At 47.7% G+C, this 15,126-nt stretch overlaps 2 protein-coding genes across 24 annotated transcripts in view; one reads left to right on the forward strand and one right to left on the reverse strand.

Annotated features, from left to right (window-relative positions):
- PPIL6 (peptidylprolyl isomerase like 6) overlaps positions 1-12,246 on the reverse strand; it is a 32,487-nt gene extending 20,241 nt beyond the window's left edge. For 13 of the 23 annotated variants that reach the window (XR_011522592.1, XR_011522599.1, XR_011522597.1 and 10 more), the window contains exons 1-4: positions 11,243-12,199; positions 7,725-7,820; positions 3,916-4,104; positions 63-125 (exon numbers count right to left, since the gene is read on the reverse strand). Coding sequence is in view for 8 of the 23 variants with exons in the window: in XM_070559232.1 (XP_070415333.1) it covers positions 63-125; positions 3,916-4,104; positions 7,725-7,820; positions 11,243-12,199 (1,305 nt within the window). In the remaining 15 variants the exon portion in view is untranslated. Of the gene's footprint in view, positions 1-62; positions 501-3,915; positions 4,105-7,724; positions 7,821-11,242 lie in introns of all 23 variants that reach the window. The other 10 variants (XR_011522605.1, XR_011522603.1, XR_011522604.1 and 7 more) reach the window with 3 other exon arrangements.
- SMPD2 (sphingomyelin phosphodiesterase 2) lies at positions 11,731-15,099 on the forward strand. The gene is made up of 10 exons (XM_070559276.1): positions 11,731-12,294; positions 12,522-12,618; positions 12,711-12,787; positions 13,134-13,227; positions 13,363-13,452; positions 13,697-13,779; positions 13,908-14,040; positions 14,135-14,239; positions 14,428-14,581; positions 14,681-15,099. The coding sequence occupies exons 1-10, from the start codon at positions 12,245-12,247 to the stop codon at positions 15,067-15,069; spliced, it is 1,272 nt and encodes a 423-aa protein (XP_070415377.1). The 5' UTR covers positions 11,731-12,244; the 3' UTR covers positions 15,070-15,099.
- Positions 15,100-15,126: the final 27 nt, after the last annotated feature.

Below are 15,126 nucleotides of genomic sequence, written 5' to 3' on the forward strand. Positions count from 1 at the left end.
ACAGTTACAGATTCCCACTCCTCCCAAATTATTAAAAAACAACCACCAAAAACCCCTCTTACCTCAAAAATTAGTCTTCCAATTGGATAAAAATCAATGGCAATGTCCAGGAAGACAAAATCATGCTATTAAAATTCAGGAGAAAAAAATAATGCAGGTCAATCTCTTGGAAGAAAGTTTTCAAAATGACCACAAATATAACAGAATCATGCTTTCAGGATAAGATGTCAACAGCATAAACAGTAGATAATGTAACAGCAAAATTAAAAGAATGACTTAGGGGCCGGCCCGGTGGTGCAGCGGTTAAGTGCACACATTCTGCTTCGGTGGCCCGGGGTTCGCCAGTTCAGATCCTGGGTGCGGACATGGCACTGCTTGGCAAGCCATGCTGTGGTAGGCGTCCCACACATAAAGTAGAGAAGATGGGCATGGATGTTAGCTCAGGGCCAGTCTTCCTCAGCACGAAGAGGAGGATTGGCAGTAGTTAGCTCAGGGCTAATCTTCCTCAAAAAAAAGAAAAGAATGACTTAAAGAAGTTTGTTTCATTTTAGTATAGCAAGTCTTTACAACCTAAATAACACACTTTTTCGACTCCTTCAGTAGTGAAGATTTGAGTAACATTAACCTATCATGCAAGACTGAGAACACATGGCCTAGATATCACTACATCGCAAACTATGTGTGGAAAGGAACACTAGTCCCTCTAGGAAAAGAAACAGACTGGGAATTCTTTTCTTTCCTGAGTAATTTTGGGAAAAGATCTAATGTGAGCACCAAGGGTTTGGTTACTATATGTTCTGAATTTTCAGAGACAGCACAGATCAGCTAACCAGAGCCACACCACAGCCTTTCTGAGTGGGAAAATAAGGCCACTATATCCGTAGGAGGCGCAGTACTGGCGGAGGGAAGAGAGGATGCTGTGTTTCTGAATTATTTCAGTCATGTCTTCATGTTCCCAGAGGCCCCCAGATCTTGTTTTCAATTGACATCCTTTCTGGTAGGGACAACTAACATTTGTGAGACTTTGTCTAGCCCTGCAAAGAGGCATCCAGAATGAAAACCCTAGTTTCCATCACAGTAGCATTCACTCAGGGAGTGGAGCACATCTAATGGAATACATTTCAACACGTAAAAATGCTGCCTGATATATATAACAAGGTACATAATTTGCCCTGCCCTATTTCTTAAGAATCCAGGAAACATAAATGAAATCATTTTAAAATGGATCACTATCATTATTTTATGTCACTCTAACTTTCTTTTTCAATTAAAAGACTGAAATAATATTGTGCCATCTAGCATCCAGGAATGAAGTATTACATCCATACTAATTATAATTAATTTATTTGTGCCTCTCAGCTTCTGGACTACAAGTTCTTAATTATAAAACAATATTAAAACTTCAGAATAAGAGGCATAATATAGTAAACTTCACAGGCTTATGAGGAAAAAGAGGATATATTGGAAATCATGATTGACTTCTAAAATGACTAAGTCCATTTAGGCACCATTAAACTTCCCTGCGCATCAATATTTTATCTTTAGGTGGTTGTCAAGAATAGATAATTCTAAAAATTCTAACGAGAAGGGAGCAAATGAATGCAACACAAGGTAATGTCACCTCACAGCCAAACTTGCAAATGTAATCGTCTCGTATATCCTTCCAACCCAGAAGTAACACATCCCTGGGTTTTACTCAGCAAGAAAAATCTAGCCTCTGTGCAAAAAATCCAAGGATTTTCTCTGGAATCTAGGTCCTCTCTCCTCACTGCCACTAATTAATTCAGGCTGTCATTATCTCTAGGCCAGATGACGATAGCAGCTTTCCAAATGGCCTCCCTGCCACCAAGCTTTCCCCACTCCACCCTGTTTCTTCACAGCCCTAAAAGTTTGTCCAAAAAAGCAAAGAGGATTATGTCATACTCTTCATGAGAAGTTCTGTTGGCTCAGCTTCCTTCTGGATAAAATCTAACATTAGTTAGAACAGACAGTAAGTTCAACCTTTCTTTAGTGGATCTGTTTGGGTTTTTTTCCTCCTTAACATCTGACCACTTTTCCTATTTGGGGTACTCCCCACAGGGCCCTACCACCCTCTAAAGTGGCTCAGGGACCAGAGTCTCCCTCTCCCCACCCTGTGAGAGCCAGGGTGTGGGGATATGAACTGGGCTCGACTAGTCGTGTGCTCCTGCCTGGGGCCTTGGATCTCCAGGGACACAAGGATACAGGAGTTGAGAAGTTATTCTCCGTGAAGGCGGCAGTGCCAACCTAGGGCCAGCAGGCACCTGTGGCAGCATCCTGGCTGCACATCCCTGGGGCATGAGTCTGGCCATGTTTTCCTGCTGCCAGGCCTCCCTTGGTTCCAGCCTGCTTTCCAAAGCTGGTTCTTCAGCTTTCCTGCCGATTGGGAGGTCACCAGTATCCCTTCAATACAGACCATTCCTCCCTAAGTTAATCAGAGGAGCTTGGTATTGTTGGCACTGAGAATCTTGACATCCTCTCATTTTCCCAGCCTCATTTCTCACTAATTCTGCCTGCCTTGCTGTCCCCTGCCATTCGCAGCTTGCTCCACGTACTTCTAGACTCCTGTCCATTGGGAATTAACTGGTATAAACATTAAATTCTTCCACGCACCCCAGAGTTTCTAGCATTTTCCAAGTACATTGTTTACTCAACCAAACATTCACTGAGCACCTAGTATGTTTCAGATTCTATTTGAGGCAGTGGTTAAATGAGGATGAACGAGGCAAGATCTCTGCCTCTGCACGGCTCAGATCCTAGCCCTGGGTCTTTCCGTGGGCACAGGCCACCATGGGCATGAAACAATTTTCAGCATGTGGTACTTGTTGCTACAAGGTTTCTGAGCAAAATTACAGATTACCTTTACCTCTATTGCCATTCCACCCTGACATCTTTCTCTCGCTCTCTGGACCTCAAGTTTCATGACTGTCCTCTGCCATTGGAAACCTCCCCAATGCCACAGCTTGTCTAGTCCTGCTTTTGCCAACTGTGTCATGCTTTAAAAAGTCATCTTTCTTCTCAATTCGACTTTCCATTCTTTTTGTGCAGCAGCTCTCAGGTGTTAGAAAGTATTAATTAAAATATTTCATACTAAAGGTATGAATGACAGACTCGACCTTTTCTGGGAAGGCTTGTCTTTACAGTCGTGTGTCACTTAACGATGGGGATATTTTCTGACAAACGTGTTGTTAGGTGATTTCGTTGCTGTGTGATCATAGAGTGTACTGACACAAACCTAGATAGTGTAGCCTACTACACACCTAGGCTACATGGTGCTAATCTTACGGAACCACTGGCATATGTGTGGTCCGTCATTGACTGAACCATCGATACACAGCACATAGATGTCTATTTTTAAATGGGTGATAATTAATGCACATAAATCTCTAACAAGGAGCAGGAATGTTGGACAGCAATGCTTTTCTCCCTGTGCAGTGTGCCTGCTGTGAGATATGCATGCGTAACATACCACCAAGCAGAACCTGCCAGATTATATCCTTTGCAACTGGATCATAAGGTCATTGGAAACTTAAAACCTGGTCTCCTGCTCTTTTATATTCCCTTTTGCCAAAATATCAGTAATCAGCACTGAATTAATATAAATGATCAAAGATTCCACCATTTTTCTTTAAAAATTAGTGTAACTTGGGGCTGGCCCTGTGGCCGAGTGGTTAAGTTCACGCGCTCCGCTGCGGGCGGCCCAGTGTTTCGTTGGTTCGAATCCTGGGCGCGGACATGGCACTGCTCATCAAGCCACGCTGGGGCAGCGTCCCACATGCCACAACTAGGTGGACCCACAACAAGGAATGTACAACTATGTAACGGGGGGCTTTGGGGAGAAAAAGGAAAAAAATAAAATCTTCAATAAAAAAAAAAAAAAAAATTAGTGTAACTTGCCTTGGTGTCTCTTAAGAAGTTAGTAGAAAAATCCACAGTAAGTGCCTCGTAAAGTGCAGGCGGCCTGAAATCAATTATATCCCAGATCTTGTGGGCCCATTTCTGAAGGTCAAGGGCATCACCCAGGAGCTGATCATTAACAAAACACATCACATAGGAAGAATATTCCCAGACTTCATTCTTGAGTTCCTATAAAGGAAAAGGACCAAGAAAATGTAATGAGGAAAAAGCAACACAAAAAAACCCCCATAAGCCAGAGCTTGGGATCAACTCTAGGACTGAATCTTTAAAAAATATATTTTTTGCTATCTTTGAGAATTTTGCTCTCAAAAAAGAATTTAAGAGCATTTTTAAGAATCTGACATCACTCAAAGCAAAGAATGACTTAAGAGTCATCTTAACAATGGTACAATCATAGAAAACAGATGGTAATCTGGTAATAAGAACCTGTGTGTGTAGCATACTTGTTATATTAACTTGAAGACAAAATGCAGCCTCTGACCTCATTTCTGAAGCACATTTTACCTTGTGCATACATGGAAAGGTTAGCGGTTCTGAGTCATACGTGGTTTTCAAGGCAAAGGAGCAAAAGAATTTTTTTTTTTCCTTTTTTTTTGGCTGAGGAAGATTAGCCCTGAGCTAACATCTGTGCCAGTCTTCCTCCACTTTATATGTGGGTCACCACCACAGCATCGCTGACAAGTGGTGTAGGTCTGCACCCAGGATCTGAACCTGTGAACCTGGGCTGCTGAAGGGGAGTGCACTGAACTTAACCACTACGCCATGGGGCCAGCCCCAAAAGAATTCTTTTTTGATGGAGGTGTGTCAGGGTGAGGAAATGCTTCCTGAGGGCCAGTCAGGAGCAGTGAAGAAAAGAACTCACCTTTGTCAACACTTTTAAGTCCTAAGCCCCTCAAAATAAAGTGTGTTAGTGTTTTCAGCAACACAACACTGAGAGCCAACCTAAATCCCAGTGTGTGGCCATTGAGTAATGTCCCCTCCGAGGAGATCTGGCTTATTATTACCCAGTGCCAGTCCTGGCAGAAATAGGAATAATTTGGAAAGCTGTTCTTCAATTTTAGCAGACAATCAGAATGACAGATTCCTGAGCCCCATCTGAGCTTCTGATTCTGGGATGGGGTCTGAGAATTTGCATTTCTAACAAAATCCCCGGAGATGCTGATGCTGATGCTGCTGGTCTGGAGACTGCACGTGGAGAGATGCTGGTTTGGGGAAGAGTTTGCCTTCAGCTTGCCAGCTTGCTCCATTCCCAGCTCCTCTCAGGAGAGTTCATGTGCTATTGCTCACTTCCCATGCCCTCATCAAAACCTGCTTCAGAGAAGAGAATAAACTTTTTGTTCATGCTGGGCTGCAAAACACTGATAGAGCCTATGGGTCAATACTCCCCAGAATGCTGAATTTACTAGTATGATCATATTTTATAGGACACAAAACATTAAAAACTGGGGGGCTGGCCTGGTGGTATAGTGGTTGAGTTTGCATACTCTGCTTTGGCAGTCCAGGGTTTGCGGGTTTGGATCCTGGGTGTGGACCTACACACTGCTCATCAAGCCATGCTGTGGCGGCATCCCACATAACAAAATGGAGGAAGACTGGCACAGATGTTAGCTCAGGGATGGTCTTCCTCAAGCAAAAAGGAGGAGAACTGGCAATGGAGCTTAGCTCAGGGCCAGTCTTCCTCACCAAAAAAAAAAAAAAAAAAACATTAAAAAGAGGATAAAAAGTTTGTCCACTTTCTTTGGAGGCTGAAGATGTAAATGCCTTGTCTCATGACAGCAGGCTGGGTCCAGTGGTTTCCAGGGCTGTCCAGCACTAAGATCTATGATGCTGCCTTTTTGGGAAGGGAGAGAAAGGCCTTTCCAAAAGGCCTGAAGCCGTCCGTCTGGACATTACATTCTGCTGAAGCCTAACGCCCCCTGGACCTAACCTCAAGTATGCTGAGAAGCACTACATATAACACAGGATACAATGCTTAACACTGAAGAAGGACAAAAAGCTGGCCTGAAAGGGAAGAAAAGGTTAAGGGGACAAGTGTCCAGGAGATGAGGGTGGGAGAAGGGAGAAAGGAAGGAAAAGGAACAAAGAATAAAAGGTGGAAAGCAGCAGCAGGGATTACCTAGAAAGCCTCATGCAGGCCCCATGAGAAAAGCAGGAGGAAAAGAACACAAAATGGTCAGTCACCCAGGCCGCAAAGGGCACAACACCGCAGAATGGAGTACACTCCCATCTTTTAAGAGGATGGTGGGAGAAGACAAGAGGAGTGAGTACCAACCGCAGAGCAGATCATGGCCTTCCTGTGGGTGGAGAGCACGATGCTGGTAGGCAGTATCATACGTTTAGTGATAAAAATTAAGAAAAACATTGTTTTATGTCAGGGTGACCAACTGTTGCGGTTTGCCTTAGACTGTCCCAGCTTTAGCACTGAAATTCCTGCATCCCAGCAAACCACTCAGTCCCAGGCAAACCACTGGTCACCCTAGTTGTTATAAGTATTAGAGTTAGTATATACAAGTCGTTAGAATAGTGTCTGGCATATAATAAGCACCATATATAAGTGTTTATTCTGGTTCTATTTGAATTCCAATGAAACTGTATTATGGCTCTGAAAATGTATGAGACTCATCAACCGTCTTCTTGATTTGGTCTCCTACCGTTCACCTGACTGAGCAGGAGTTTCAGTGCTAAAGCTGGGACAGTCTAAGGCAAACCGCGATAGTTGGTCACCCTGACATAAAACAATGTTTTTCTTAATTTTTATCACTAAACGTATGATACTGCCTACCAGCATCGTGCTCTCCAGCCACAGGAGGGCCATGATCTGCTCTGCGGTTGGTACTCACTCCTCTTGTCTTCTCCCACCATCCTCTTAAAAGATGGGAGTGTACTCCATTCTGCGGTGTTGTGCCCTTTGCGGCCTGGGTGACTGACCACAGGATCACAGGACATCCTTGTGCAACCAATTACACAGCAATCGAAACTGCTCTGGTCAGGGGAAATGGGATTTCATCAGCCACTGGGGAGATGGGGTGAGGAAGGGAAACCAGAACTGGGATCCTCTATAGGACTGGGCCAGGGGTGACAAGCAGGAGGCATAGCCCATTCCAGCCTCCCACCCCAACACGAGAGATTGCTGAGCCAGGATGCCACCCTTCATATCCTTCGTATCACATGCTCCAGGCAGCACTACTAATTGATCAGGGTTGATACCCAAGAGGAAACCTATCTGCTCTGCCACCCGTAGATAAGCTCTGTTGGCCCCAAGGTCTGGGGTTCTCCAAGGGTACTGCTGGGGGGAAGAATGCAGAGAAGGAAGCTTTCATGAGGACAAGGCTACCCTCTGGGAATCTCATGCCTGTCATCATCAGAACTCCCCTCGGCAACAGCCCCACACCAGCCCCCCACTATACCTGTGCCGCACACCACCAAACCCTCTTAGAGTTAGGGCCAAGAGAGTGCCAGGCCACTGTAACCCAAGCGCCATGGTGTCCCAGGGAGTATAAATGATGGGCGGGAAAGGAGGGGTAGCCATCAGCAGGGGTCAACAGCAGCACTGAGAGCTTAAAACTTACCTTCATCACAGGCCTTCCAAAAGAAAACCCTGTACATGTTTTACTTCTTCTTAAAATCAGCCTGGTAAAACGACTGACATAATTTAGGAAAAGTGCATAAGTTAGAGAAATTAAAATCTAGCTGCACTGAAATTACTGCTTCAGTTTTTTCAAAACAATGCATAGATCAGTAATTCAGGCAAAACTGTGCTCATCTCCCACACCCCGAATATCCTTTACCCTTTTTTTCTCCAGTAGATATTGATCCCATGCAAATTCTTGAAGAGGCACTATTACAGGATCTTCGAATTTGGATGGATAAGTATTCTTAAGACTCTGGGTTTCAAAACAGAATAATCATTTTAGAGTAAGTTCTCTTTTAAAGTAGAAAATCATTTCTCTAAATTTTTATGGGGTCTCCAGGAAGTTTTATTCAATACACACCCAGGCCACACAGTCTGGCATAGATACCCTTAGATACAGTCTGTGCTTACTTCCGTTAAGTTGCTCCCCAGTCTACACTGGGGCTCTGGCTTATTTGTCTCTCACCTGTAGAGACTCAGCTCCTCGAGGGCAAAGACAATGTCTTAGTTTTCCTGGATTCCCACTGGCCTTAACATCTGGCATATAACGGACCGTCCACACACAGCAACTCAATGAACAAATCAATAAATGAGTTTATGCCAATAGTTCTGTGATCTGTCATGTTCTTTTTGGACCAGTTTTTCATAAATTTAACTCTTACTAAACCTTAATGGATCTACAAATACTTTTAACTAAAATAAATAAATGTTATTGCTTTAATTCACTGATATATGGAGAATAGCCAAAAGGATATTGTTGTGGTTATACCCCTTGGGAAAAAGAGAAATAAATAGTAAATTTTTTTGGTTTAGATATCGAGCATGTATTGATTTGACATACCTTGTTTTGTCTATATGAATCAGAGAAAATTCTGACTGGTTAATCATCTCTGTCAAAAAAAAAAGTTTGGGTTCCTGATATGTTACACTGCTTCCTCCTAAAGCAAGAGAAGGCAGCTGAGGCAGTAACAATCAGACCTTTCGGAGTGGGTCTGAGGAGTAGACGGGCCAACAGGGAAAAGTGACAGCTGGCCACTCCAGCTGTGATCTAAGAGGACCCTGGCCTGGCATGCTCATCAGGGCTGGATATTCGAAGGGGAGAAAGCTAGGATGCAAGTGTATCCTGCCTTGGGACCAGGGGTAGCAGAAGAGGGCAACAGCAGTGTGGCCATTTCCTTCTTGGACTTCTGTACCCAAGCAACAGATGGGGTGTCCTTTCTCTCATTTCCAGTGTCTGGGCTCCGTCTGAGGCAATCACGCAGGATGACTGCTGTTTCTAACTGAGGGACCACCCAGAACAACTAATGAGCCCGACAGTTTTCGGATTAAGCATCTGTAATCATACTTCCTTCATAATTCAGTGTTTATTCTAGAATGGACTATATCCAAATTAGAATATATGTAATACTCATTCTTACATTTTACAAATCTAAATCTTTGTTAGTTAATTAGGCATCTGGGATTGCTCACAAATGATCATGTTGGGAATATATTCACGGATCCTTTATGAAGATAGAACTAACTGAATTTACATTGATAAATTTTCATATTCAAATAGAGCTACAGTAGACAAAAGCTTACAAAAGGGAAAATGTAACATTATTAATATAATAAAGACCTTGTTTTCTTGATTTAGTGTCCTCTGCATCAAGGGTCAGTAACCTGTGGCCAGCAGGCCAAATTTGGCTCACTGCCTGTTTTGCAAGTCGTGAGGGCTAAGAAAAATTTTTAGATTTTTAAACAGTTGAAAAAAGTCAAAAGAATCATATTTCATGACATGTGAAATTATATGCAAATCAAATTTCAGTGCCCATAATAAAGTTTTATTGGAAAGCACCATTCATTTACATACTGTCTGTGGCTGCTTTTGCACAAGGACAAAGTTGAATAGTTGTGAATGGGAGCCTATGGCCCCAAAGCCCTAATAATTTAATATTTGGACTTTACAGAAAAAAAGTGCCAACACCTTCTCTACAGTGTGGAGCAGGCACAAACAACATGTGCCTTCAGAAAAGGAGCTAAAAAACACAAAGGAAGGGGGCCGGCCCCATGGCCTATGGTTAAGTTCAGTGCACTCCACTTTGGCAGCCTTGGATTCGCAGGTTTGGATTCCAGGCATGGACCTACACCACTCATCAGCCATGCTGCAGTAGCAACCCACATATAAAATAGAGGAAGACTGGCACAGATGTTGGCTCAGGGCTAATCTTCCTCAAGCAAAAAGAAGAGGATTGGCAATAGATGTTAGCTCAGAGCTAATCTTCCTCAGCAAAAAAAAAAAGAAAAAGAAAAACAAGGGAAAAAAATCCCTCAAACTCATTAAATACAACTTGGACCATAAAACTTTGCTGATCCCATCAGCCCAGATAACAGTCCATAATTTCTACTTCTTTTGATGATCCATGTAGCATTTTCAGACTTATCACTTGTTCTCTTCATATTACTATAAACTTTACCTGTTTTACAAATTAGTTACTATTTCCTGATTTGATATAGTTACAAACTTTTATTTAACTCTGTGGACTTGGAGCAGGCAAGAAGGTAGGAATTTCTTAAGATTTCTTCTGTTTGGGGACATTTTGTGTCAAGTATCCAGCTGGGTACTTTGGGAGATCCAAACATGAATAAAGCATTGTCCTGGAGTCTAGTGGGATTTTGGAGGAGAGAAGCTTGGCATAATCTTACAGCAGCATTTCTGGCACAAACTCCTGATGAATAAATAAAAGCAATAAGAGATACTGAAGTATGAGGAAGCCATTTGGTTTAAAACTAATTCGGCCTGAACTTGTTTTTCCAGAAAGGCCTGATGTGGCCTGTCAAGCATACACTGTACATCTGATTTAAACATTCGCAGTGTCTCAAAGACGAGAGCGATGCCCTTAAAGATAGGGATGCACGACCCCCCGCCTCATATCGGCATTTCTTTAAAGAAAAGCATTTCTTCCCCGAAACTAAGAATTACTGACCTACTGTGCTTAGCCCATGACCATGACCTGCTGACCACTGACCTGCTGTGCTAGCAAAGCATCTCGTGACTGTAATAAAAGGAGTGGATATTCCTGTCATATGTGATTTATGTTCCTTGTTCCAAGATGGTATATAACCACACTGTACACCCCACTTCGGAGTGCTTCCTTCCTTGGTGAAGGTGTTTCTACCGGGCTATAGTCCTCAAAGCTGGTTCATATAGTAAACTTATCCCAATTTTGATTTATAGATTGATTACAGATTATTTGCATTGACATCCCAAAGACGTGCTGAATTCTACATTTCACACATTTCTACATTTCTCCTGCATTCAGGTTATTGGTATGCTGCAGCCTGAACTGATCGGGCCAAATTCTTCCAGTTCCTTCAAGTGTTTTTCCTTTTATATCTTTCCACATGGTTACAAAGAAATGTCTGGATGTTCCAAAGCACTTGTGGGTCATTTGTTAAGAAATCCCTTAAGCAACTAATTTGATTGGAACGCAGTGACTGCTGTAGTAATTCTTTTTTTAAAAAAAACCTTCACGAATGAATCGTTTTCAAAAAACACTTAAGTTTGTAAAAAATCAGCTAGTTTACGTGGTAACACTTTTTCCTAAACATTTTTATATGAATTTTACAAATCTATAATTCAATTAAAAATTAATATGGAATAAAACATGCAGACATGTACGTGGAGGAAATTACCTTTTTTTCCCAGCCAGTTTCTGAAGGCTTCTTTCGCTCGGATCCCCCATTAAAGGTCGCCCTTCTCGAAGTGGAACGCCCGCCCGGACCCGCCCTTTGTCCCCGGTATGCTCGGGTCCGTCCAGACTGAGCCCGCCCACCCGGAACACCCCGTCTCCGAACATCGACCCCGGCCACCAGGAGGCGCGAGACGGGGAAGCGGGAAGGGCCGGCCGGCGGCGCTGCGGTTTCTTCGCGGTTACCTCGGCTGCGCTCTTCGCGATCTGAAAGCTGGCGCTTTTGAAGAGCCCCACCACCTTCACCCGCAGCGGCGGCTCGGGCGGCGACGGCGAGCGGCACCGGACCGACCTCGGCTGGCACGGCTGTGGGCCAGCCATGGCGGCGCTCCGGCACTTCTCCGAGCACAAACGCTGCGCGTCGCCAGGGCAACCGCGCGGCCCCGCCCCCGCTGTTCGCGGGACTCCGGAGCCGCGGGGAGGGATGGGGGCGGGCCCAGGGGGTGGGATGGGGCGGGGCCAGGGGGCGGGGCCGACGGCAGCGACCCGGCCTTTCCTTTCCTTTGCGCCTGTTGCTGGCGAGCCTGGCCACAGGCGGGAGAGGGTGTGCGCTCGGCCGCCGCCTGGGACGGGCTTCGGGGAGAAGGAGCCGGGAGCCCCGCTCCCCGCGTGCCTCAGCCCTGCTCGCCGCCCGCCCGTGCCCCCTCGGAGACCACCCCCCGGCGCCGAGCCCTCGCGAGCGGCCCTCGCCTCCCGTCGGCGCGCGACTTCGCGGCAGATCGCCTTTCCGGGTTGGCAGGCCGGTTGCCTGGGTGACGCGGGAGCCGGTCGCGCGCCGAGCGCCCGGCCCTGGGCCTGAGCTGGGCGGGCTTGGAGGCCCCGGCCGTCGGCGGAGCGCGACAGTGGGACCGACCACCTGTGCGCGCCGCCCCCGGCCTGCACCTGTCCCCGCCGCGGCCATCGCTGGGGAGACCGGGCCGTCTCGCGCCCCCGGAGCGTCCCCGCCATGAAGCCCAACTTCTCCCTGCGACTGAGGGTCTTCAGCCTCAACTGCTGGTGAGTGCGCCCGCCGCGCGGGCTCTGGGGCCACGGTCACGTTCGCGCCCACACGGCCAGAGGAGGGTGGCCTCCCCTACATCCGGGGCACGGCGCTACCCTGTCCTGCAATCTCGGGGTGCGGGGGAGCCCGCACCACTCAAGGCCCACTCCTGGCCCCAGCCCTGGGGTTGCCCCGCGGGCTGAGCGCCCCAGGCAGCACCCGCCCCGGCCCTTCTCATCCTCAGGGGCATTCCCTACTTGAGCAAGCACCGCGCCGACCGCGTGAAGCGCCTGGGAGACTTTCTGAACATGGAGAGCTTCGACCTAGCTCTGCTGCAGGAGGTGGGGCTGGGGGGCACCCGGGGCGGCCGGGGGCGCTGGGGGGCACTTTCCCCGGGCAAGGGCCAGGCAGGCATCCTCACCCCTTCCCTCAGGTGTGGAGTGAGCAAGACTTCCAGTACCTGAGACAGAAGCTGTCACCCACCTACCCAGCTGCCCACTACTTCAGGAGGTGAGAAGTAGCTGGAGGCCTGTTCTCAGACCTGGAGGCTCTTGGCTCTGCCAGCCCTTCCCTATCCTGCCTGCACCCTCCTCCCTTTCCCCCAAGATCCTCTCCTCTGGGTGTGGGAGCAAGAAATGGTGGAACCTGGAAGATCTAGTTCTTCAGCCCATCTCAGCCTTATCATCAGGCCACCCTATCACCCCACAAAGGTTGTTGCTTTAAGCTTAGTGTTATGGCTACTCCCAGCAGCATAGAGGAAAAAGTTGCTAATAAGAGCCGGGAGGCAAGGGAGGGGAAGAGGGCTGAGTATGTCTCTCCTTACTTTTCTGGCTATTAATCTGGACTTGGCTTTCAGTGGCATCATTGGCAGTGGCCTCTGTGTCTTCTCCAAACATTCAATCCAGGAAATCACCCAGCACATCTACACCCTCAATGGCTACCCCTACATGGTAAGCCTGACCTCTTCCACATACCCTCTCCACCCTCCACTAACACGTGGAAAGGAGGCAGCCTTCCTGGGATTGCAGGGGAAGGGCAGAAAGAGGGGAGCAGTGCTCTGAGTTCCTGTCCCCTCCCACCTACAGATCTATCATGGTGACTGGTTCTGTGGGAAGGCTGTGGGGTTGCTGGTGCTCCATCTAAGTGGACTGGTCCTCAATGCCTACGTGACCCATGTGAGTGAAGCCAGCAGTGCTTAGGGCTGGGACAGGCAGCCTGGTCCTGGGAGGAAGAGATGGGACTCTTCTAGCTGGGCTGCCTGGGGGTGAGGGGTGGGAGCAGGATCTCCTAAGGTCAGTAGGCAAGGTTCACCCGTTTTTTTACCAAGCACACCACGCCAAGTGACAGACACAAGCTTAATTTAGACCTGCCCTTGAGACCCTCAGTTTCATCTGCTACAATCTCATCTATCTTGCTCAGCTCCATGCCGAGTACAATCGACAGAAGGACATCTACCTAGCACATCGTGTGGCCCAAGCTTGGGAACTGGCCCAGTTCATCCAGTGTGTGAGCCTGGGCTTGACAGGGGAAGTGGGATGGGGGTCCAAGGACTGAGGGGTGGCCAAGGCCCCACTTAGAGGGCAGTGCTGGTGAGGGAAGAATTCCTGCCTCACCAACCTGGTTCCTCCAGCCATACCTCCAAGAAGGCTGACGTGGTTCTGTTGTGTGGGGACCTCAACTTGCACCCGAAGGACCTGGGCTGCCGCCTGCTGAAGGAGTGGACAGGACTGCATGATGCCTATCTTGAGACCCGAGACTTCAAGGTGAGGGCCTGCCCGATTATCTCCCCACCTACACCCCCAGCTTCTCTCCCTCCTCCTCCCCCCATATCCTAGCATGAGCCGACTCTCCACCTAGGGCTCTGAGGAAGGCTGTACAATGGTACCCGAGAACTGCTACGTCAGTCGGCAGGAGCTGGAGCCATTTCCCTTGGGCATCCGCATCGACTACGTGCTGTATAAGGTCAGGGCTCTCCCCTCAAGGTGCCTTCACCTGCTGTGTCTCTTCATCTCTTACCAGCCTGTGCTGATCCCTTGCTCAGCTAGTTTAGTCTTAGGTCACTGATGGCTGGAGAATGGGGTAGCCAGGAGCTGGTTCTCTAGGAAGAGGCCCTCAAATGTGAGTTTGTCTCTGGCCCTTACTTTCTCTAGGCGGTTTCTAGGTTTTACATCTCCTGTAAGACTCTGAAAACAACTATAGGCCGTGACCCTCACAGTGGCACCCCCCTCTCTGATCATGAGGCCCTGATGGCTACTCTGTGTGTGAGACACAGCCCCCCGCAGCAGGACGCCAGCCCTACTCATGGTGAGTCACCCCCCGTCCTTTCCCTTAGTCCTTCCCACCACAAAGCAGCCCCTCCAGTCTGACCCTCTCTCTCCTGCCCCACTGCCTGCCTTGTTCTAGGAGCAGCAGAGAGGTCACTGTTGATCAGCGTGCTAAGGGAGGCCTGGACAGAACTGGACCTGGGCATGTCTCAGGCTCACTGGTGGGCCACCTTTGCTGGTTATGTGACTGGCGTAGGGCTGCTTCTCCTGGTGTTGGTGTGCGCCCTGGTGGCTGGAGGAGGGGTCAGGGAAATTGCCATAATGCTCTGGGCCCCCACTGTAGGACTGGTGCTAGGGGCAGGTGCAGTCTACCTCTTCCACATGCAGGAGGCCAAGGGCTTATGTCGGGCCCGGGCTGAGCTCCACCATGTGCTGGGAAGAGCAAGGGATGCCCAGGACCTGGGCCCAGAGTCTCAGCCAGTCCCACTCTTGGGGCAGCAGGAGGGGGACAGAGCTGAGGAACAATAAAGCTTGACACTTTTGTGGCTCTGCCTTTTACCTTGTAGAGGCAGTGATTGGGGCCAG

Source organism: Equus przewalskii, chromosome 9 (genome assembly GCF_037783145.1).
Source record: "Equus przewalskii isolate Varuska chromosome 9, EquPr2, whole genome shotgun sequence".
Lineage (NCBI taxonomy): Eukaryota > Metazoa > Chordata > Mammalia > Perissodactyla > Equidae > Equus > Equus przewalskii.